Source organism: Passer montanus, unplaced genomic scaffold (genome assembly GCF_014805655.1).
Source record: "Passer montanus isolate IOZ18808 unplaced genomic scaffold, ASM1480565v1 scaffold84, whole genome shotgun sequence".
Lineage (NCBI taxonomy): Eukaryota > Metazoa > Chordata > Aves > Passeriformes > Passeridae > Passer > Passer montanus.
The window spans coordinates 1,953,444-1,977,822 of record NW_024373701.1 but is presented as its reverse complement, the minus strand read 5'-3'; the positions used below and the strand labels follow the sequence as shown (position 1 = coordinate 1,977,822).

Here is a 24,379-nt window from a genome sequence, read left to right as displayed (position 1 = left end):
CATCAATACACCCAAATATTTCAAAGGCAGGTGACAAGAAGATGATGCCAGATTCTTTTCAGTGGTGCCCAGTGACAGGATGGGAAGCAATGGTCATAAACTGAAACACAAGAACTTTCACCTTGGCACGAGGAAGAACTTTATGTTGAAGTCGGCAGAGCACAGAAACAGGCTGCCCAGGGAGGTTGTGGAGTTTCCCTCTCCAGAGACATTAAAATCCTACCTCAATGCATTCTACTCTGGGCGATTCTGCCTTGGCAGGGAGGGTTGGACTAGATGGTCTCCAGAGATCGCTTCCAACCCTAACAATTCTGTGTGATTCTATAATCCAGTCTACTGGCCAAGTACCAACAAAAGACAAATCTGAGACAAATTGTTTTTTGCTATGGCAATCTGTAAACTTTGCATGTTGTAATCAGCTTTATGTGCTCCACAGTTTGGCAGTTTAGGCCAGTGTTAAGATGGGCCACACCTGGACAGGTTTGCTTTTTGCTGTTCTGGTATGAAACTTGGCTAAAGTCAGTGATAAAACTCAGTAACGCTTTCTGAACTCAGAGAGTAGCTTTTTTGAGACCAGTGGAAAAGGTACAACTGTGACTGCACACGAGGAAAATTAAAGCCATCCAGACTCCTTATTTTTGGGATAAAGGCATAAGAAGTGGTTTCCCGGGCCAGTACAGCACCTGCCAAGGCCAGCAGTGCCTGGCTGTACTGGCAGGAGGAAAGGCGAATGTCAGAGAGCATGTGAACCTGGCTGTGCTGTGTGTCTCGTCCCCTGTGCCCCCAGGACCTACACTGCTTCATTAGGGTGGTCTGACACCCCTATTCCTTGCCGTACCTTTTCCAGAGGCTTTTTCCTTTGGCGCAGCTTGATCCTATCAGCTTCCAATATCCCAACTCAACAATTTCCCACTACTCTTACCCTGTGAAATGGGCTTGGCTGAGCTGAGCTGCCGCAGCTGACTGCACAGCCGTTCGTCTCGCAGCGTCTGCATCCACCACCCGGTGGTTTTGCAGCTCAGGGGAGAAGTGCCCCCACGGCAGACGGCACTTGCTCTCCCGTCTAGCCCAGCAGCTGTCCCTCTCTGCTTGCTTGCCTTCCGTGGGTCGCATCGCCCTGATTAATCACTTTCTTCCCGAAACGCCCGATATCGTTATTATTTTTCCCGGGGCTGCAGCCGACGTCCCCCGCCCCGCTGCCCTCCGGCTCCGCCGCCGCGTCCCCGCCGCTGTCCCGGGGCCCCGCCCCGCCGGCCCCGCCGCAGACCGGCCCGGCAGGAAGCGCGGGGCGGCGGCCACCGCAGGTATTCCCGGCAGGAGCTGCGGGCTGCCGCGCCGCCACTTCCCTCCCCCCCTTCCCAAAATCCCCGAGCGGCGAGCGGCTCGGCTGCCCCCCCGCCCCAGCCGGGCGCTGGTACACGCGGTGCCAGGCTCGGCCAGCCCGGTGCCAGGCTCTGGCCAGCCCGGTGCCGGGCTCGGCCAGCCCCGTGCCAGGCTCCGGCCGCCGTCGCTGGCAGCCCGCGCGGTGCAGCTGGGCTGGGCGGCGCCTCTGCGGCAGGCGCGGGCAGTGGCCACGGGGGCTGCCTTGTGCTGATCGCGCCAGCAGCTCCGGAAAGGTTCTTGCAAGGGAAGAACCTTTCCGCCCTGATCCGTTTTCATTGGTGAGTCAGAGTCGGGACAGCTTTCGGCTAAACATATCTTTCAGAGAGCTCCCCGGCAGTAGCTGGATCGGAGAAAACCTGAGACAGACGCTGCTTTTCTGTTGCTGTTGGATTTGTTGCTGTGTGTACCTGCTTGGTGGTGCTTGCAGCAATAGCTTTATGCCAGGAGACGGTGATTTCCAGGAGCTCCTCATTACTTCCCCTAAGGAGGTGAGGTCTTATCTAGAGGTCTTGGAATGCAGCTCTGACATGGTTCCTAATAACTTGTTTCTTGAACCTAATGCTTACTAAATAACTTAAATTAAATTACCTAAAATGCTTGCTTGGTCCTGTTCATGGTGTGGACCCATGGACCATCACCCTGGTAAGAAGTAGAAGTGTGATGGAATCTGCAGAGGGTACAGAAGATACTTATACTGGTACTGGCATAAAAGCCCCAGCGTCTCTTTCAGAAAATTGAGTGTTTGTTCCTCCTGATGATATTACCTTTGTGACAAGCAAAAACAGCTTGGAAATGAAGTTTTTTTGTGTGTGTTTCAGAAGCGTAGTTGAGGCAACACCTTCTGAAGGAGTGCTTGTTGTTGGCGTTTGTGAATGTGTTCAGCACCATGATCCACAGTGTCGTGGGAGTGAGCTAAAAGAATTTAAGTAGCTTTTCACAAAGAGTGAACATTATTGATAGTTGTCTGTAAAGCTAATGTGGGAACAGGAGGGGGCAGCAATAAACATGATGGGGCTTAGCCAGTGCTAGGATGTATAAACCTTCTTTCAGTCTTGAGGACAAGTTGTTCCTAAGAGCAGAGGAAAAAGATCAGCTTGGGAAACGATTTCAGTGTGCTCCATTGTATTATCTCTTTGACATGTTGCCATACAGCTGGATATTGTGTTGAATACTTTTGTGTCTGCAGTTGGATTCACAGTAACTTAACACTGCAGTGATTTATTTGCTCACATATTTGCTTCAGCTATGTTAGTGTCGGGAATTGAAGTTTCAAAAAATGCGAGAACTTGAGATTTACAAAGATCTCCTCCAGCCTGAATTTCATCTTTTTCTTTTACACTTCTGGGACCCAGGTGGTTACTTTGGTCAGTAAGGCAACCAAGTCTCTTTTGCAATGACCACAGAATTACTTTCTCTGGTGCATAATCCATCACATGAATCCATCCTACTGGATGAAGAACTAACATGTAACATGTAGACATTTTAAAAGCTGTAGTCAGCTGACACGAATTATTCATAAGGATACAGCATAATACTGGATTTTTCACCATATGCCATGGTTTAAAATATTAGTTGAACATTCAGTGCAAATACCAGGACACACTTACCTGCAATTCCTTGACCTGACTATGTGCCTACCCCCAGAGCTTGTTATCTTGCCATGTTTTCTGCAGTTGTTCCTTAACGTTAAGTACTGAATGCCCTGGTTATTGCTATTGATCTGGTATGCTCACAGGCTCTACATATTTTTGCCACAAGAGATTATGGTACTGTTTCTTGGCTGCTAGTGCAGCCTAATTTAGGCATGAAGAAGGGAGAAAACAGGTATTAGAGGTCATCTGAGCAGAGGAGGGCAGGGAGCAATGACCAAAAGTAGAGTTGGAGACCTTGTCTGGGTAGTTTGAAAGCTAACAAGTATCTTTTGTCATATAGCAGACCTGAACATATTACTTCCTTTTCTTGTTGTCTGCAGGTTCTGTGACAGTAATAATATAATGAGGATCAGCTTATTTATCTAGAGAATTTCCTGTTTCAATCTACTTCCTTAAAGAGATGAAGAAAGGACCAGAAAGTGGAGCATGTACGCTTGCTGCTCCAGGCAATTTAGTGGAGTCAGATCCAGATACTAACAGCAGCAATGGAACCTCAGCAAGAGAGAAAGACATGCTTCCTTCTCCTGGAGAACTGGCAGATGTACCACTGAAAACCAGCACAGAAACATTCAAAAAGAAACTCTGTGGCTATTTAAATAAGCTGGGCATCAAGGGGCCAATCAAGACCTGGAAGTCTCGCTGGTTCTTTTACGATGAAAACAAATGTCGTTTACTGTACTACAGAACTGCCCAGGACATTAATCCTTTGGGGTCTATTGATCTCTCCAGTGCCAGCTTTGACTGCAAAATGGAAAATGGGGAAGGAGTTTTTGAGATCAGAACACCAAGCAGAACTTTTACTTTGAAGGTAATGAAAAATTCTCACTCAGGACAGACATATTTGTGCTAAGCTATCTTTTAGCTTGAGTTTCATTTGAGTCCTCATAGCTTGGATGCTACTACTTGGACGTAAATTACTTGTGTTGTTTTGGCAAGTCTGGGACTCTTTACCTGTGAGATGGCTGTTGTTTAATAGTAGGAATAAAAGCTGAACTGTGTGCCAGATTAAAGTAATTGAGGAGTCCTGCAGTCCATATGTAATTTACAGACCAGAAATGAACCCCTCTGTCTAAAATGGTTGTTCCAGGAGGATTCTTTGCTGGACTTTTATTTCTGTGTAAGTAATTGTTAAAAAGCTCTGGGAATGCTTCCTGTCTAAAATGATTGGGACATTTCTGCTTAGTCTTGGACCATAATAAACCAAAACACATTTGAAATTAGGTCAGTGGTCTGCTGAGATTCTACTTCTTAAGGCCATACTTAAGATTTCCTCTGTCTTCCCAATTCAGTGTTAGGACCAGAGGATACAGATATAGCATAGGCTTGATACAGCTGACCTCTTTTCCTGCTGGCTTGTGCAGGAAAGTGGTGGTCATCTCCTCAGGCTGTGTCTTGTGTTGATGAGATGATTCCCCTCCCTTTCCTGTTTTGTTAGGCAATCAGCAAACAGGCAATGATGTACTGGCTGCAGCAGCTGCAAATGAGACGTTGGGAATTTTGCAACACTCAGAGCAGATTTCCTGTGGGCAGCTCCCAGCTTGTGAATGAACCTCTGGCTGGAAGAACAAGTAGGTGTTGCACATGTTAGCCTTTCTTTTGGTTTCAAACCCCTGGTGATGAATGTGTTCCTCATCTGGAAGTGGGTAAAAGTTTTGGCCAGGCTTTTAAATGCAGGTGCCAACTATCAGTACTTGGCCAATGTTTGACACTTCTGCCTTATTATGTACAAAAGTGAGTAAGCTGCTTCCTAATCCACAGCATGTGTTTGGAGATTTTCAGGTGTCTTGTGATCATCTTGATTTTCCTCACTCATGTGAAATGTACACATTTGATATATCACCTTACCAAGGCCTCTGAAATTTAGAGCAAGTAAGGTTTTTTTCAGCAGTGGGCTGAAGATATCCATTCCTGAAAGTGGTAGTAGACAGGTCAGTGGATCAGGGGAGGGCACAGCCAGGGTATCCACCTGTTTGGTAATGACTAGATGCACATTTTGTTTGAAACAAGTAATACCCTCCCTAGTAAGTGTCTGCTCTAAAAGGTTCTGGCATCTTGCTACAGCAGGCAAAAATTTGGTAACAGACTGTCCTTGCAGGGTGATAGCTGCACATTAAAACTATCAAATGTGATTTGGAATGTCGGAAGAGAAGCAAGATTCTCCTTCCCTATACCTTTGGGCAGTAAAATTTTGATTAATTTTAGTCATGCTCATATATATGGTTGAAATCACTTGATTATCCTTGAGGAGATCATTCTGTTTGTACATGGAAACTTATGTAATTTGACCTAAAATTAAGGAAGCCTACCCTACTGGCCTTGACCACTTGAACATGTAATGTATACCTATAGTAAACTGTTGTGGCTGTCAGATTACACAAAGGACCCAAAGCCCAATGGAATTCTGTCTTGCTAATTTGCTTCTCTGTCCTACTTTGTTTTTACATTTGTAGATGTAGTTGATAATGAAGACTTTCTGCCTCTTGTGAAAACACCAACAGAAGCAGTGGGTTTAAAGGCAGCATCTTTGCCTGCACCCCAAACATCTACTGCTTTGCAGAACATCTCCCTTAAGCACCCTTGGACAGAGATACAGTAAGTGCATGAAAAGAACTGCAGTATGGTTGACATGCTGGCCTGCCACTGTGTGCCTTCCTTGCCTGTCGTGTATTGTGTGAAATGGGACTCTTGCCTAGGTGGGAGAACTGTGAAGCACCTTTTTGGAGGCTAGTCCAGGCCAAAGTAAACTTCCTGCAGATGGGTCTTTCACGTCCCCCTGTTCTGATGCATTTCACATAATCTAGTTCTCTTAGCAAAGATCCTGGTAGCAGACCTAAGACTAGGTTAAGCTCTCTTCAGTGTAGTCAGTACTTTGCATGCCTAGTGTGATGCATCTGCACAGCAGTCTTGGAAGGGCACATGGTTGTGTTCAGCTGTACTCAGTAGGCAGTCGTAGAAGCCCATTAGTAGTTTCAAAGGACCTTGACTGTAGTGTATTCTCCAAAGCAGGAACTCCTGGGAAAAGGAGCTTGAGGCTGTAACGTGGCCTGACTGCACAACTTGCTCTTGCTTGCTGAGTTTTGAGGTTGTTAGTATTCCTACTGCCTGCTTCTATCTGCTGTTGAAATGGATAGCCCCATCAGGTTAAAAGTTTATAGTCTTGGGAAGTTACAGTTTCACAAAGACAACCTCATCAGTATCTCTGTAAGTGTTTCCTAGTCATTTATTTACACATCATCAAAAATGAGGTAGCCATAGGTGTGGTAGGCAGCTAGGCTCCTGCCAAATACTGTTGGTGTGGAAGTTGCCTGCAGTTTTTTTACCACCACTGCTGCAGCTGCAATCTGATGCTTATATGAAGAAAGATTCCCTCATGAGACCAAAATTTTTTGTTAGCAGCTTCATTTACAGTTAGGAAAGCAGCAGGCACTGAGTCTTTTACAGACCTCAAAATAAGAGACTTGTTTTGTTTTAGCTGATGGACAGCACAGGAGGAGAAGAAAAGGACCTGTATTGCATACTTTCTGGTATAGGTTTTACACAAACTACCTCTATATTTGTAGTTCCTCAAAGTCAGCTGTTCTGTTTTTCAGGCTATGCATTCTTTCCTACTTACATTGATTAAAAATTAACACAGACATGTCTTTGGCCTCTGCTCTCGTGCTGAGCTTTTACTCAAGCGTGAGCTTGAGTAACAATTATCTCTTTCCAGCTTCAAGCTGTATTGCTCCCCTTGTTCAGTAAACATTTTGCCAGACCCTATCACCGTTTGGCTGGCTCTTTATGAGCGTAGCACATCTGGATCCCTGAGCTGCCATAGATTCATGGAGAAAACGGTGCAGCATTTAATAGGGAAAAGTAGGAAAATTGGATTGCATGCGTTGGATTGCATGTATTGCATGCATTGGATGAGTAGTAACTGCAGACTACTGAAGGTCTGCTAGTCTTACACACCAGTATGTTCTCCGAGGTCTGCAATGTCTGCTCTTCTGCTCCGGAGCCTTAGAGTAGCAAGGCAAAAGGGTAATAGTACCTAAATGGCAACTTCATTTACAGTTAGGAAAGCAGTGACCACTGAATCTTTTATAGATCTCAAAACAAGGGACTTGTTTTTTGTTTTAGTTGAAGGACAGCACAGAAGGAGAAGAAAAAGACTTGTATGCATGCTTTCTGGTACAGGTTTTACACAAACTACCTGTACATTTGTAGTTCCCCGTGTTTCTGTAAAGTCATCTCTTAGTGCTTCTGGCAATATCTGATAGCAGCAGTTGTAACAAACTGTTCCTGGGTCTGACTGCAGTTTTGTTCCGGAAACTCTTTACTACATTTTAGTTTATGACTTTGTAAATAACCTTTGGCAAGGTTATTTATTAAATGTTTCAGAGCACAGGACCTATGGCTACTTCACATGTGATCATTTGTCCCAGTTTTGGCTGTGTTGTAGGTAACTGAGCTTCTCTTGGCAGCCTTTCTTGGCAGCTGGGGATTTCTGCAGTGAACTAAGGATAGGGATGGATGAAGGAAGTGAAGGAGAGAGGGAAGGATGTGATTGGTCTACTGTTACCTTTGATCCCTCTCTTTGATCTGATGTGTTTATGTATAGGGCTCAAGCACATGGGGAAAGATCATCTGGTTTGACATTGCTGTGCTGTACTGATTCTGTGGCATCTTCCTGCTTTACACTGGTTACAGCCTTGCTCTCCTCAAATCCACCAATTCTATAAAGAGTTCATTTTCTCAGCATATGAAGGAGATAAGTTTTGGGAGGAGAGGTGAGAAGTAAGGGGAGAGGTAAGGAATTGAATAGTTTGAATATGCACTGGCTGGTTGCAGTGATCATGACTTCTGTTCACTAGGCTGTCTTTCTTGATATTTTCTTGTTTCAGAAACACTGTCTACAATATTTGTGGCTCCAAGCAGCTCTGGGGGAGCAGCAGGAATGTCTTTAGCTTTGATGAATTCCAAGAGCATCCTGAGAATGTGGATGAGGAGCAAGAGGCAGAAGGTGCAGGTGATTGTTACTAAGCTGTGTGAGCTGCCTGGGATGCCTTCTAGCAGGGATTAGCAGGAATGGAAATGAGATGGTGGCAAGTTTTCAAGGGATATGAGACTCTATTACATTGTCTCAAGTCTCTTGTGTTGTTGCCACAAGACTGACTCTTTTGGCTCCACTTCAGGCTCATTCTGTGTCTATCTTCTACGTCTGGAACCTCCTGCAGAAGCCAAAAAAAGCCCCCAAAAAACCAAAGAAATAAAATCTACCAGATTTATTTCTTTGAGGTAAAAGTATAATTGCTGTACAGTCACAAGCTAAGTGTGGCATCTCTACTGCATGCATACCTTTCCATGGTGGTAACTTCCATTTGCTTTTGGCCAGATTCATGAGCAGGGTGCAAGGTGGGTTTAACAGGTCCCATCACAATTTTGTTTATTGTGGGCATATCGGTGTCTCATCCCTACTGGTTTTGCACCAATCCTGTGGGTCAATTTTCCGTGTCCTGTATGTCAGCCTTCTCTGTGGAACTGTTGAGTTCCCATAGCTAGACTTGGAGTCCATAGTAGAAAAGTAATTCTGTCTAAATGAAATCTATCTCCCCTCAGTTAAGGAAGGGACCTTGGAAGATGGGAGGATGGGGCCCAGGCTGAACTGGATTAGGAAGGCCAGGTGGATGAACAGTGGCTTCCTAGGCTCTGAAGAACTGTCAAGAGAGAAGACCTCAGTGGATAAAGTGAGTGTCCTTCAGCAACAGATTCTGACGCTCACAGAGGAAGTCAAGTCACAGAAGGTGAGTATGGTGAAGAGACTGGTATTTCTAAGGGTCAGGGCCCTGAGGCTAGTCACAGGGACTCCCTTACACATTGGTGTGGAAAAAGCACTAAGAAGTACTCAGCAGGCAGTAACAGGAGACCAGTTGAAGCTCCTGATGTTAGCACCTTGTGTGTGCCTAAGTGTGCCCAGCACAAAAGAAGACCTTCAACCGTATCTAGGAAGTGCAGTAGATGTAAGAGGATGGTAAAACAAATCCAAGTGTACTCTGCTGTTATCTTGTTTCTGCATCTCTGTTGCTCACTAAGTACAGTCCTGAATAGGTACTGTGACACTGGTGAGAACTGCCAGGTGGAGTCACGGTGGTAACAGCAGATCATTCTTTTTGAACACTGACCCACCTTTAAGGTGTGATTTGGCTGTAAGAAGTCAGGGCATAGGTCACTGCAAGGGCTGTCTCTCATGAATGAAACTGTTCTTCAAAGCATTGAGCAATGCCAGGTTCTCTGCTAATGATGCTGGTAGCTCTTCCAGCTGAAGAGGCAGGAGAGCCAAGTCCCATGTAGGGCAGTTACGTACATCCTTGATATGCTTTCTTAAGTGTCTGAGATGGCAGAGCCTGAATCAGCAGTGTGTTATGGGGTATGGTTCCATGCCTTCATGCAGGATAGAGTGAGGGAGGGCTCTGTCAGAAGGAAAGTTAAAATGAATACTGCAGTTTCCTTCTTGTAGCACAGGTAGTTGCAGACTGCATTATTTCCCTCCCACTTTACCACACTGCTGACCAGATCTCCATGTTCGCTTCTGGACCTCCCAAGAATGACTGTAGGAAAGCCAGAGTTCAGATAGTATGGGCAGCAGCTTTTATGCTACCAATCCATGTCAAGTCATCTGTGAACTGCCACAGAGACCTTTCGGGCCCAGCTCTGAGAGCAGAATGTCTCACCGTGGTGTCACTGTGGATTCAAGATTTCTGTATTGTTTTCCTTCTGAAAGGAGTCAATTTCAAGATATTTCACTGTTGGGTCTGTGCTGTCATAATGCCATTGCCCTGGACAGCACAGTGATGTGATGGTTTTGCATTCCCTTTCCAGGAACTGGTCAAACTTCTCCACAAAGCTCTGGAAGCAGCCCAGCAGGAGAAGCGAATATCTAGCACGTATCTCACTGCAGCAGAAGATAAGGACAGGCTGGAGCTGGTGCGCCACAAAGTGAGACAAATTGCAGATCTGACAAGTCGACTGGAAGCTCTTGAACAAGAAAAGAAGGAACTGGAGCAGATACTGACTTTGAGAGACAGCCATATTCAGGAGCTCAAGGAACATGTGCAGCTTCTGATGGAGAAGAACCATGCCAAACAAGAAGTCATCATGACCTTGACAGAACAGATGGCCCGAGAGCTCTCTGACCCTCTGCAAGAAGCCAACACTATCACTGTAGAGACATTGTATAAGCAGCAGGAGGAGATTGAGCATCTGAAGGTGTGTGAGATGGCACACGTCTTTTGGGTCTATTTTTATGCCCTCAGGTTCAGTGTGAGGATGTTCTTTGCACTAAGCACAGAATATACTTCTGCTGGTTGCTCCATCCCTCTCCAAACGAGAGGAAGGTGGAAGGAGCTCACCTGATGCCAGTAGGGTCCTAGAAAGCATCTGGGTCAATTTCAGCTTCAGCTTAGAGCCTGTTTTGTTTGACTTCCTGTCATCATTCAGTGCCTGCCACTTTCTTTTCTTTCTTTTTTTCACAGCTGCAGCCTGACTTGCTGCCTTCACTTACTTCGTTGCTCTATGTTTCTGTCTTGCAGTTTCCCAATACATCCTGGTTCTTTCAGGCGCAGGCTGTTGTATGTGCATGGCTGTAATTATGGGTTAGTGTCAGGTGGAGAATTGCCGAAAGAGCCACTTTCTTGGAGAGTTCATTTTTCCTGCCAGCCATGGGGCTAAGATTTGTTTCATATAAAAAAACCCCAAAACAACCAATCAAAATTAAACCAATTGACCAAACAAAACCCAAACAAAACACATATATTCTTAATCTTATTTAAGTGCATCCCTGGCTTTTTATGATCTGGATCTCTCCAGTGTTTTAAGTGTATATGCACATTTAGCATTTTCAAGTGTCTTGCTGATGCATGACAGTATTGTGCCTTGATTTCCTTTTTAGGCAATATTTGTACTGGGGAGTCCTGTCTGCTCCTCAGAACACAGAAGTTTTGAGATATTTTATTGTCCTTAATTTAATCTGATGTCCCTGAAATGGGAGGGATTTTAAGCATCTCAAGAGCTCTCCTTGTGTGACTGTTTTGCTTCATGGCAGGATGATATTGATGCGTACAAAACCCAGAACCAGTTTCTCAATTCCGAGATCCACCAGGTAACTCGACTGTGGACAAGTGTTGCTGAGAATGAAAAAGCTCTTCTAATGAAGGTAAGGCTGAATGACCTTTTTCCTTGGTGTGAACTGTTAGTAATTTATTTTCAAAGTTTCTATTCTGTGGCACCAGAATACATTTTGACCCACAAGGAATAAGCTTTCTTAGTGTTTTTCTTAGTGTGACCTCTTTACTGCTTTGTGTTGTTCCCAAATTAGACATATAATTAGATAATTTTAATTCTTCAACAGAAGTAAAATACCTGAGAAGCTCAGTCTTAAAGGTGCTGAAACTTAACCCAAATTTCTGCATTTCAGTTATGCAGATTAATAAACAACCCTGTGTAGGCAATCAGAAAAGTTTTCTGAGAGCTGACAGATTGAGTCCTGGCTCCATCTAGTCATGGTTTCTCTTCTGGACTTGGCACTGCTAGTTGGCAGCACACTTAAGTCAGAGTTCTTATGTTTTCCTAAGTTGTATTTTTATTTCTAGCTCTGTAAGTGTGAAAAACCTGGTTACTATCAGACTTGTCTAACCCTATTTTCTGGTCCTGAACCACTCTCAAGGCTGGAGCTGTGTGCTGGCATTTGTTTTGTGGGTTTGCCTAGGATTTACTTCCCTGGGTTTTAAGGTATCATTGTGAATGAGTGTCTTAGGTTGCTTAAAGAATCACTGGCAAAGGTTAGGCGTAGCAGGTTCAATATTGAAGTGAAAGCATGGCTAAGCTCTTTGCCAAGGCTCACTCTACTACTTACTAGATGGTTAAAGCACACAAAGATGAAATAGTACTAACCTATAATCAGTCAATCCAAAACTAAAATCAATTAAAAATCTATATGGAAGCTGGGGATGGAAAAGGGTAAGGATGGGAAAGCTTTAGCATAAAGGGAATAAGGGAGGCCCTCCCATTGAGCCACAAGGTTCAGTGTGGACTCCTGTGCAAAACTTAGCTCTGGACTTGAACAATAGTTTGGGCCTAAAGATTTTAATGCATTTAAACTTAACAGCACTTAAACAATGGCTGAATTTAAACAGTTTACAAAGATTCTATGGAATTTACTGTAATCACAACAGTAACTCACGTATAGGCCTAACTTACTTGCTAACCTAAAATACTTGAGAAACTAATATTCCAGGTACATTTTCTGTAGCATATTCACACAGACCTAGAGTACGTACAAGGTACCTGTGAAAATTCTCCCTCATGCTCAGTGAAGTGCTCATGTCAGATGTCTGCATCTTCTCTGAAATCAAAGGAATGAGCCTCAAGGAGTGGGGGTATTGGCCCAGGCTTTGTCATCGTTGTTTGGCAGTGGTGCTCCAAGTACAGCAAATCTGAGAGTTCTCTGGCTCTGAGAGGCCCCACTCAAAGGGAGGTTCCTGGTCACAGCCCACTATGGTCCAGGAGAGCTCAAAACTGTTGGGACCACTGTTTATAGGTTTATAAGAGAATTGCCTTTAGTCATAGTAATTTGCCATCCTGGCTGCAATTGGTAACTTTTGAAAATTTGATGACAAAAATGTTCCTCCACCTGAGTTTACAAGAAAATTAAGTTCCCAATTGTGTTTGTTAAAAACCAAAGCTGATTAGCACCAATTCCTGGGAGCAGACAATATTTCTAATAAACACAAGAGCTTAGTCCAGGTGCTGCTCATCAAGACTGAGGCCTAACAAGCATTTCCGAGATTGTAATGTGGCCTCAGATGGGGCAGTGCACCCTACAGGTATGTCTTTACAGTCATGACTTCTGGGACAGGGCAAAAAGCTGCTTCTGGACTGTTATTGTCATTCTCACATCTGTTTGCTTTCTACTTCTTTGAAGCCCTGCCTTCCTCCTAACTTACTGCCCTCTCATCCTGACACTTCCATAACATTCAAAAAGGAGGTAATCACATGAGCCCAGCATGCTCAGTGTGAGGTAAAATGCTGACTAAAGTGGTAGTATGAAAGAAACCATGCTCCTTTCTGTCCCCTCTATATGCAACCTAATTCTCTGTGTTTTGTTCTTGTTTTCAACTTCTGCATCCCACTGAACAGGAGTCTTCACTGAGCTTCCTGTGAGACACTGGGTGAGTCTTGTCACCTATGTGGCCTCAGTTCCCCACTTGTGGAGTGCATTAATAATCCTTATTCTTTTTTTTTTTTGCTTTCTGTGAGCAGGACTAAGGTGGTGGCAGGTACTGTCCAGCTGTTTGATCTCAGTTGGGCTTCCTGTGCGTGAGAAATGATGTGTACCAGTGCCATGGGACTGGGGATGCTGAGGGGCATGTGGTCTCCTAGTCTGTGGTGCTACCATGTATCCTGAAAATGCTATACCTACAGCTCAGTCTCTGGAGTGGTATGTTTTGTCAGGATACAGCTCACTGTGGTGTAGAGAGCTTGTCTGAGGATGAGGGGAAAAGGCAGCAGAGAACTCAGTTGCAGAGCTGGCTCTTAGACTGTGTCCTTAGTTGATCTGGTGGGGTGTGGCCATCTACTGATGCAATGCAGTAGTTAAAGTAGGTGATGATGTAGTAGGTCTCCCACCCAATAAGCAACTTCTGTTGCATGCTAGCTACTGCAGCTTGTGCTTGTTCATAGGCTGTCATGATTTATTCATGGCTGCAATTCCACTGGTTGTGGAAAACTACTAAATGTGTTTCCTGGGGCTTTGCTCTGCAGAGGTCTTTACTTTAAGTGCAGACCAGGCCAGTAGCGAGCAGTGGTAACACAGGAAGGACTACCACTGAGCGAGCTCTTTCCTTCTTGTTTCCACATCAGTGTGCTTGTCTGCAAGCAAGAAACTGCCAGATGGAGAGCAAATATCTGACAGTCTTGAGAAAGCTGCAGGAGGCTGTGCCTGGCCTGCCCAACTCGCATGCTGAATTGGTGAAGAACCTCATCCAGGAAGCTCTCCAGTGGGATGTGAAGGAAGAAGCAGAAGAAGGTTTTAACTTGAACCCTGTAAGGTAAGAGTTGAGAGCACGGGGATATTCACAGCTTTGTAGAAGCCTGTCTGCAAAGGGAAGTTTGCAGGCAAGATACATCTAACAACATTTTAGAGCAGGGCCTACATTTGTGTCTATGCCTTCCTGCACAGTCAGGGCCCCTGTTCTGTAGCAGTTCCCATTTTATCTGTTTGGTCAGTCTTACAGGTTCTCCACATAGCTTTGGAGATGAGACCCCTTAGGTCTCTTTATCAAGAATATGATGATACCTTATAAGTTTCCCACCTTGTGGACAGATGGTGTACAAACCTTTACAAGCTGTACTATCTGTACTCTTGGTGTGTTCTCATCAGTAAGATATTCGCATTGTGTACAAGGAGACATCAGAAGGGACTGTGGATCTCTGTTCTTTGATCTCATGTCCCAAAGCCTTTCTAGTCCTCTCTTACTGAGCTCTGCACTGGGACGGGACAGGGAGAAGGTATACAGGGTGAGCTCAGTATTTCTTCAGGAGCTGATGAGGGGTCTGCTGAGGATGGTCTGCAGCTCAGAGCAAAGTTACATTTGAGTTAGTGTGTGTATGCCAGTGCTGCAGGTTCTCATTTCTCTTTAAGGCTCTGAGGTAGGCAGTCACATGCAGAGAAGCGAAGGAGTACTGTTACAAAGGAGTGTTTGAGATCACTTAAAAAAATCCCTTACAAGAGTATCAGAAAAACCCAGATTTACTATTAAGTGACAGCACAACAAAGTGAAGTTGAGGCCTAAGGAGCATTTCTCAGATCATAGTGCAGCCTGGAAAAGGAGCGGGATAGGAGGATGCACACCCACAAGTTCTTGTGCTCTGGTATTGGTGATGTGAGCCTGGCAGTAGGCTGCAGCTGGGATGATCCCAAACAGTAAGTGTCCTTGACACAGGTACCAGCACTGTCATTTGGACTAAACACTGCTTTGTGTTCCTCCAGTGAGTATGATGAGTACGGGTTTATGACTGTACCTGACTATGAAATTGAGGACTGGAAACTCCTGGCCAAAATTCAAGCCCTTGAGATAAAGTCCAACAAACTGCGGAGCCAGGAAGTGGTGGAAAAGCCCCTCCGTGACAGATGGAACAGCATTGGAGAGCTGAACCCCTGTGCAGAGCTGAAGAGTCTGATCCGAAGTGGCATCCCAGTGGAGCATCGTCAGCGGGTGTGGAGGTGGATGGTCAGCCGGCACTGCAGCCCAGTGCCTGGCCACTACCAGCGGCTGCTGGAGCAGAGCAGGAGCACTGAGCACCCGGCCTGCCGGCAGATTGAGCTTGACCTGCCCCGCACACTGACCAACAACAAGCATTTCTCCTCTCCCACCTCCCAGCTGATCCCCAGGCTCCGGAGGGTGTTATTGGCGTTCTCCTGGCACAATCCTGCCATTGGATACTGCCAGGGATTGAACAGGTATGCTGTTTCTTCATGAGATGGCACTGAAAAGGTGTAGACACATGCTTTAGGCTGTGATGCAAACAGCCTCAGACTCTTACCTCTCTACAGTTCTGTCCTAGCTGTAGGTATTTAATTGCAGAATTCTGCATTTGGTGACTTATTTTTCATCCAGTGTTGTTACTGGGATCCAGAAAGCAGCAGGATGCACTTGCCTGACATCTGTATAGTTACAGAATGGGAAAGAATAGCTGTAGGTGGAAGAGTGAAGCAGTCCCAGAATAACACCACGAGGCTGGAGCTTAATTTTAGTAATGTGAAGTAGTGATTCCCTTTTTACCTGAGAACAGTTGGAGGAAATGTTGGGAAGTGTTAACATGCAAGGGAGCATGCAGCAAATGACGCAAAGAGAGACTGAGGAAACCACAGTTGTTCTGTCAGGAAAAGAGAAGATTTAGACAATATAAAAGTTTCTTTCACTTCCTAAAGAAGGAAAGATGAACTTAAATTTCTTAGAATTGTGCTGCCAAGTAGAAAAGGCAGTAGGCATTAGCTGTAAGAAGGAAATTTCTAGTTAGACCTTTTCACATGAGGGAGGTCTGTGTAAGCTATTTATTCCTAATGATTTTTGGATGGTCTTCAGAAGGACAATAGAAACTTTCCTCCAGAGAGCCCTTAATATAAGGTATAATCTTTCTAGTCTGTCTAAAAGGCAGTAAGTCACAGCTGAAGGAGGTCAGGGCTGTAAAAGAATGTATGGAGAGATGAACTATATCACATAATATGAAGTACCTCTGTGTGACTTCTATTTGAAGTAACCCAGATCAGCACACTACTAACTTCAGCAGATCTACAGAAGATTCCATTAGCTGGGAAACCTGGCTTTGTCACACCAGTTCCATATGTTCTGACAGAGCCACATGAGAAAGACAATCACATCCCTGTGGTTCCTTCAGAACCAGATCACTTGCCTCTGTCTGGCTGTCCTGCCACATTTGATATTTTGGATGCTGATGGAGCTGGAAACATGCAAAAAGACCTCTTGTATTCTTCAGTTCCTGTGTTGATGACTCCTCCTGCAGTACTGAATTCTCTCACTGTGTCTTGTCCATCACAGATTGGCAGCTGTTGCTCTTCTGGTCCTTGAAGATGAGGAAAGTGCTTTCTGGTGTCTAGTCTATATTGTGGAGAACCTAATGCCAGCAGACTACTACAGTGACACACTAATAACATCACAGGTGAGCTGAGTACCCTCGCATCTGCTTGGACTCTTGTACCGTGATGTGCAGTAAAGATTTAAAAGTCAGTAGTCAACCTACTGTGTGTTTGATTTCTCACAGGATAGTGATACCACCTTACAATCCCTTCCATTGCAGAGGTATTGGAGACTTGAGAGTGTAAAATTGTTACAATCACACAGAGCAGCAAAATTGGTCACCAGCTCTAGGAAATGAGGTACCACTCCCGAGTAATAAAATGAAATCAGGTTAGTCAGATGGAAAGCGCCCATTAATTGCACAGTTACTTATGTTAAAGAAGCTTTAATAGAGGTGAAGCAGCAAATTCTGGTATGTATAGACTGAATATGAGGAGGGCACCGTTTTGCAGCCCTTCAGTTTTTGAAGCTGCACTCTGTCTTTAGAGTGCCATATACGCATGGATGAAAATGCTGAGATTTTTATATTCACTATATTTGCCTCAGTTCATGATCTAGCATGGTGTTAGTTCTCACTGTGGGGCTCTCTGCACATCAGAAAAGATGGCGGCCTTTTGATATCAACTGTTATGCTGCAAATAGCTTACCCACCTGATTGAAAATTGTTGGATTTCAAGGTTTTCAGTGTGTCTTGTGTCAGATATACTATGTCCTCCCAGCCAGACAGAGATAAATGAACTCTTCAAAGGAATTGTAACTGTGTGCCCATACCACCCACACCCATCAGTGCCCGGTCTGGTAAGCCTTGCTGTGACCATGGTGTCTCTGTTGTGTGTGATCTTTTCAGGGAAAAAAAAGGTTTGTTTTTGTCTATGGGCCCACAGTAGAGGAGGCTTCCAGATCAGTAGCTGAGTGTGACTGATACCACTGAATTTGTTGACTAACTTTTACTGGGACAGTGGTGTGGTAGTGGAGAGGCCAACTCACAGATGGGGGAAACAGTTAAAATCACCTTGAAGAGAGCAAAATGTTTCTCCAGAGGAGGTTGTGTTAGCTGTGGGATTTAGGTGGCAGCACTCAATACTGAACAAGTAGAGAATGACAGGGAAAATATTATAGACTGAAGAGGCTCGCCTACATTCGGTGAGAAAACACTGTCAGCTGAAAGTCTTCTTTGGAAAGAATTTCTGACCTCATGGTTGGTATCTGAAAGTCTAGCCAAAACCCATGTAAACAGGAACATCTGAGGTGATGCTTTGTGGGTTGACTTGATAAAGTGAGATGGCTGAAAAACGTAAAATTGCAAATTTTGAAGACAAAGCATATTACCTGTATGGTTTGTACCCCTGTGCCAAAGCTAAGTGGGCTGATACAGCTGGGGCATTAATATACGGCAGAGGGAAGCCCTGAACATGACCCTGCTCTTTAGCACTTACCCTCCAGAAAGCACAGCTCTGCTAACATGAAACCTTTACAAACCTGTATCAAGGATTTCACTGACTGCATGTCTGTGTTTTGGCTCATGCAACCAGAAGCAAAGCAGAGACAGTACTCAGACCACAAAGAGAAGCTTAAGTGAGAAGATCAGTTTCTGCTTCCAAAGTTAGACGTATTCAAATTGTTCAGTCTGCTGGGCCATGCAGAGTCCTGCAGACCTGGGCAGGTTTTAATGCCTGTCATTCAATTGGATGCTCATGGTATCACAGAAAATCCCAGTAAGACCAGTGCAGGAAAATGTGTCAGATTTTCCCTCTTGATTTTGAGATTGGGAAGGAATATGATTCTTTGCGTGAGAAGAACATATCTGCTTATATCTAGGCCTTGTTTCAGCTCCATGCTTTGCTCTGGATGCCACATACAAGTACACTGCTTAGTGAGTTTGAAGGTTTGGGAGACAAAGGATGTTCTGCTCCTTTGGATGCCAGCTGGACAGGGAGAGAGAAATGGCAATCATTTCTCACAGCGGCTTGTGACAATTTTAGGGAGTTGAAGGAATGTGATAACTTGTTAGTATAAACAATCTGCAGGTGGTGTTCTTCCACGTTGCTTTCCTGTCCTTCTTAAGGATGGTGTGTGAGAAAGCTGTTTTTTATTGACTAGCCAATCAAGTGGAATGTGTTGTATCGGTCTATAAAAACTGAAGGATCTTTTGTAGTAAAGCCTTCTTTTCTCCTCTTGCATTTGGGTCTCTCGTCTGTTCTTGTGTCATTCTTGGCTCAAGGGTGACACAGCTCCTCCTAGGGTGTGGTTCACCTTCTACACCTCCTAGGGTGTAGAAGGCAGTGCCAGTGGTGACCCTGACGTGCAAGGGCCATTGTCCTGTTGCACCACTCCTCTCCTCTAACAGCAGGACTGCTCTTGACTAGGACTTCATTGTTTTCTTTTTTGTCAATCTTAGGTAGATCAGAGAGTCTTCAAAGACTTCCTGTCCGAGAAGCTGCCTCGCCTCATGGCTCATTTTGAACAATATCACATTGATGTCTCCCTCATCACCTTCAACTGGTTTCTGGTGGCCTTTGTGGACAGCTTGGTCAGCGACATCCTCCTGCGAGTGTGGGATGCCTTCTTGTATGAGGGAACTAAGGTACAACTCTCAGTCTAAGCCTTCCTCCCATCTGTACAACCTCTGTGGCATAGTGATGATGGGCATACACATATATCAAGCATACGTGAGGTTGAACTGCTTGGTCTACCCTGCCTGTTTGGTGGCATGCCTTGATGTCTCCAAGCCCCTGTTTTCTATGTACTTGCTGCTAGTAGGCAGACCTAGTCTTTGATTCTGTGCACTTGGTACTTTTTAGCGGATAGTTGTGCTATGCAAAACATCTCCCCGATAGGCCATGATGTCTCCTGCTCTGTGACACAACTAAGAGCATTACAGATAAAGGGAACATAAGATAGACAGTATCTGAAAATGAGTCCTGCATTGTCCCTGTGCATAGGGCGAACTGCAGAACCCTTGTGAAATCCCTGTGGGGTACTTTTGTAGAGCCTGGTATTCTCTGAGAGCAGGAGCAACCCTGGATCTAGTCTGTACTGCAGTGCTATGTGTCCAGCACCGTCTTTCATTCCAGGATGGCCTGGACCTTAAGTTATTTAAAACTTTATCCACTCAAATACCTTTTAACCCTCCAGGTCATTTTCCGCTATGCTCTTGCGATTTTTAAGTACAATGAGGAGGAAATCCTAAGAATTCATGACAGTGTGGAGATCTACCAGTACCTACGCTTTTTCACAAGAATGATCACGGATGGCAGGTAGGACTGAGTTGCAGACAAGCTTCCATTCTGTATTTGTATTTGCTTGCCTGTTGGCAGGCAAGCTTAACAGGAGTTGTGACTATTTAGTTTATTAAGAGAGATGCAGATGCATTGATAGGACTATGGGACATGGATCTGTTTTTCTCTTTTTGACTTTCCCTTCATGGCATTACTTAAAATCTTTTTGGCTTAAGCAAAGGCATGCTACAGCAGAGCAAGACACAAAGTCTGGGTCAGTCTTCTTGTAGCAGCTGGTACTTGTGCTAGTGATTGTTGGGTTTTTTCAGCTGTAGTAGGGGTGTTTGGGAACATAGCATAACCCATGACCTCGAATGCCAGCATGTCTCTGAGATGAAGGTTTCTGTGATCAGAAAAGCTCAACATCAGGAATATTCCTCCCTGACAGGCCATCAGAATTGGCATCTGATCCATTTTCTCCTAAATGATGGCTGCACATTGATATCTTTAAAGGTGGGATGTGAAGTACTGCTTGGGTTGGTGTGTATGTGTGGGAAAGAATCCCTTTAAGACTTGGCTGTTTGGTGACTTCTTAGCTCAGAGAGCTGAAGTCTGCCCCTACTCTTTCATGCCACAGAATGCTCTTGGTATATCTGTTACCATGTCTTACCAGCCAGTAAATAAGTTGACCACAGCTGTCCTTTCTATCGTAGGAAGCTGATGAACATTGCCTTCAATGACTTAAACCCTTTCCCCATGAAACTGCTGAGGAACCGTCGGTCAATGCACAGAGAAGAGCTGGAGGCAGAGCTGTGTGAACTTGAACAGATCAAGGCAGCCTATGTGAAAGAGAGAGCAGAGCAGGGACCTCAGGACCTGGAGGAGGTTGTTAGTGAAGAAGAAGAAGAAGAAGAAGAGAGCTAACAAAAAGAGAGTTTGTCATCACTTCCCTCCCATATTGCAGAAGGTCATCAATAGCAACTGTCAGTAAGAAATGGACCAGAGGGGGAAGTGTGGTCACAGGAGTTCATCTGCCCCAATAAGCAAGGCTGTAGTTATGGGACCATTTGGAATCAGATTTATAATGGATTGGAAGGTGTCAGAGGAGTTTAATCCTCTTCTGTATTTCTCCCCATTGAGCCCATCCTGTCCTGTGCAGTTCAGGATTACAGCTGAGGGTGCAGAAGAAATATCAGTTGTGGTGTCATGACAGGAACTGACATGATGCAAAAGACCAAGCAGGGCTTTTATACATTTTGTGATATAGGCTTGAATGAGATCTTTACCGACAAGTAAAATCTCCAGAGATAATGAACCAAGAACACTCCCTTGTTACCTAAAGCTTCTGAACTGGTCAGGAAAAAGACTTCTCTTAGAGGGTGCCTTCAGCAGCTAGCTGCCAGGAGAGTGTTTTTAACATTGTTACTGATCAAGACACAGTCTCCAGATAAGTTTAGGTCTGTGAAGGCTCTGAAATCTGGAGGACGTCATCCCATGGGATGCAGGCTGGGACAAGGAAACAAATTGTGAGAGTAGAGTTGCTTCTCCAGTTTGGTTCCTGTAGGAAGTTCATGGGAGCACAAGGTGTGTCTCGTGCTTGGCTGGGAAATGTTGTGAGCTTTCTATCCTCATGTTTAGCTTACAGGCCCTGGCATCACTCTGTGCTGGTGAGTTTGCCCTATGGAGGAACTCTAATCTCTGCATGAAACCAGCCTTTCTGCAGGCACGGCCTAGTGTTATGTGGACTTTTAATGGGGACAGCTGGATTTTCTGATAGCCTCACTCCTGGCCATCTCTCTGCCCCACAATTACAGTCCTCCTGTGCTGGGTTTTTACATTGATATCCCTCTCTCTGACTTCCATTCATTATGGGAGGAACAAGGGCTTTTTCATAGGAGTTTATGATACTGGAGGTGTTTTGTCCATTGCATATGGCTGGTAGTGAACCTGAAAACCCTGGAAACAAGGTCAAAAAAGATGACTTGATATTCTTTAGAAAAAACCATTAATGTCCCCTGAACCAAGGAGCTGGACTCCATAGGTCTAGCACACAGAGATGCCCTCTCTGCTTCAGGGAATGGGGTCTGATAGCCTTCTGCCCTGCCTCACAGGCTCACCCATCCCCTGGCCTAGATACCCTGCCTGTGCAGCTCAGCCCTCCACAGACCCAGGATGAGTCAAGTATTTAGATAAATACAACTTCTTTTCCTTAACATGATGGCAGATCCTGCTGCCCCACTTTTCTGCTAAGTGGTATATTACTCCAGGTGTGCCTGCAGTGCTGGCACTGACAGCATGCAGCAGACCCTGCTATAAGGGGGGTCTGCTCTGTTTTTAGACTGACCTTGAACCCAAGTGGCTTATGCCTTCTTTAAATATCTGGTGGGGTTGATAACCCAACCCTTCAAGTTGTGAGTGCTTGTAGAGGAAGGAAGGGGAGGAATTCGTAGCCCACAGTGTTCTCAGTCCTGTGGACTGTAGCCAAGATGACAGACTCTAGGGGAAACATTGCTTGTTCACCTGAGACATGCGGTCTGCCTCACTGGACAAGTCCGCCAGTTTCAATGCATCATAGAAGACTGAGATGGGAGAGAGCTATGGAGGCTAACCACACAGCATAGGAGTAATCAAAGTGGAAGTGAAGTTTTGGGAAGACTGGATAGATCCCCTAAAGGTCACCGAGAGCTGCACACATTAAAAACATGGGATGAGAAGAAAATGTTACTGGAAGCCTACTACAGCATCTCAAAAAAAAAAGAACTCATTGTACAAGTATGCCATGTAGATAGGGAAGTCTAAAAGACAGAAGGTTTTTCTTCACAGATGATATTGCTAATCTAATTTATTTGATTTATTTATACTCTTATGTTCACAAGTGCACACAGAATTTTGCTGTTGTTACAGACATTATCTTCTAAATCAAGACTATGAAAATTAGAAGTTTACTTAAAATTTTGTTTCCTAGAGCTTTCTGTAAGAGCTTAAAAATCCTTCCTCCTGACTTACCCTTATGTTAATAATAAAGACATTTGAAACATGTATTATTAGACTAAACCACAGCCTGACATGTGTACAGTATATAATAAACATTGGTCTATGTGATACATAAACTTTTTTGACATAGACATAAGGATCAAGGTATTGATCCTGATGGGGAATTCTGAAAATAATTTTTAAATTAAATTGGAAGGGAAGGCATGTGAGGGTTGTTATAAGTTTCTTTTGTTTTGTGTCCTCCTTCTTTTGCATCTCTTGGTTTTGGTCCACATGTATTTGCTGAGGACCATCTTCTCTGGTCATATTGATAACCAGTCACTTGTGGTCATTCTTTATTAAACTGTGGTGAATGCAGGAATATCTGCAAGACCTATAAAGACCTGCACCTTGGAGCCAAGCTCACATGTCCTCATGGGCTCTCATCTACTTTCCTTCTACTTCATAAACTTCAGTGGTACTGAAAAGCGCTCAGCTCAGGTCACAAAATTGCAGTTGGGCCAGACACAAATCCCTCAGCTCCCTGCAAGACCTGCAGTGACTATCAGTCAGTGCCACGGGTGTTCTGAACCTCCTGGTTACCTCTGCATGAAGTGCTCAAGAATGATTTGTGCTGCCCCTGCCAACTGTTGTGGCTGGGAAACAGTTTGACCTGGTTATGCAGCCCAGCAGCTCCTTCTGCCTGTGCTGGTGCCTGTGGTAAAACAGATGTCTTTCTACCCAGAACCAGTCTTTGCTAAGCTCTGCTGTATGCATAACATTACGTGTGAAATTAAGCTTTCTATCTTTGCATTAACCTCAACCTTAGGGTACCAGCTCCAACCCTAAAAAGGAAGGTTTTGATTTCCACACCCACCCTCCTCCCTATGATGTGCCATTAACTTGTAAGTTCACTTTGTTGCAGGATCTTGTGGCCACCAAAAGTTCATAGGGTTTGAGGGGATAAAGTGATGGAGTAGTGCCAAACACATAAAGCCAGTGCTGGTTCAATGAGTCCCTGAGCTGCCAACAAGAAGAGGCTGTGAAGCTTCCCTTTTTTACCCCTTTTTGGCCTAGCTGGCGTTGGGCTGGCAGGATCTGTACCTTCATATGCTGTGGCTAAGCCCTGTATTCTGGCGTGCTGCCAGAGTGGTAAGAGGCTACTGGGGAGGTTGTTTCTGGTTAATGTTTAGTCTAAGCTTGAGCTTCTCATCCAGGGTGAAGGTGAGAGCTATGGGGCAAGGCATTTTCCATGGGTGGATACCAACAACACCCTGTAGCAGGAGCCATACCACAGTGATGAGTTTCTTTTCCAGTCTGCAGGCTGGGCAACCTCCCGCCAGACACAAGGCCTCGGGCTTGCTCTCTTCCCATTTAAGAGCTCACTTGTGGCCTGAGAAAATGCTGAGACTTTTCCAGCCATTTCCCAGTGCTACGAGCTCCTTTACAAAACATTATCTTTGGTTTCTCTAGGGACATGCCAAGTGCAAGAAGACAAACCACTTTCTCATGAACGAGC

General features: G+C 44.8%; 1 protein-coding gene across 8 annotated transcripts; it reads left to right on the top strand.

Annotated features, from left to right (window-relative positions):
• Positions 1-1,300: 1,300 nt before the first annotated feature.
• TBC1D2 (TBC1 domain family member 2) lies at positions 1,301-22,938 on the top strand. Of its 8 annotated transcripts, none has more exons than XM_039733157.1 (14): positions 1,301-1,661; positions 3,356-3,843; positions 4,471-4,603; positions 5,486-5,627; positions 7,919-8,043; positions 8,634-8,818; positions 9,894-10,280; positions 11,116-11,226; positions 13,932-14,119; positions 15,061-15,531; positions 16,631-16,751; positions 19,068-19,253; positions 19,805-19,926; positions 20,601-22,938. In XM_039733157.1, exons 2-14 carry the CDS (start codon positions 3,436-3,438, stop codon positions 20,809-20,811), a joined length of 2,790 nt encoding a protein of 929 aa, XP_039589091.1. In that variant the 5' UTR covers positions 1,301-1,661; positions 3,356-3,435; the 3' UTR covers positions 20,812-22,938. The 8 variants fall into 8 exon arrangements, with proteins under 8 accessions (XP_039589091.1, XP_039589093.1, XP_039589090.1 ...); XM_039733159.1 differs by lacking the exon at positions 1,301-1,661 and adding an exon at positions 1,672-1,871 and having other exon boundaries at positions 7,919-8,037; XM_039733156.1 differs by lacking the exon at positions 1,301-1,661 and adding an exon at positions 1,672-1,871.
• The last annotated feature ends 1,441 nt before the right edge of the window (positions 22,939-24,379 follow it).

Excerpts from the sequence above, each read along its gene's own strand:
- TBC1D2 (XM_039733157.1), top strand. The coding sequence starts at position 3,436 with ATGAAGAAAGGACCAGAAAGTGGAGCATGTACGCTTGCTGCTCCAGGC. Across the intron at positions 5,628-7,918 it reads CACCCTTGGACAGAGATACA|AAACACTGTCTACAATATTT; the intron begins GTAAGTGCATGA and ends TTCTTGTTTCAG. Across the intron at positions 11,227-13,931 it reads AAAAAGCTCTTCTAATGAAG|TGTGCTTGTCTGCAAGCAAG; the intron begins GTAAGGCTGAAT and ends TTTCCACATCAG.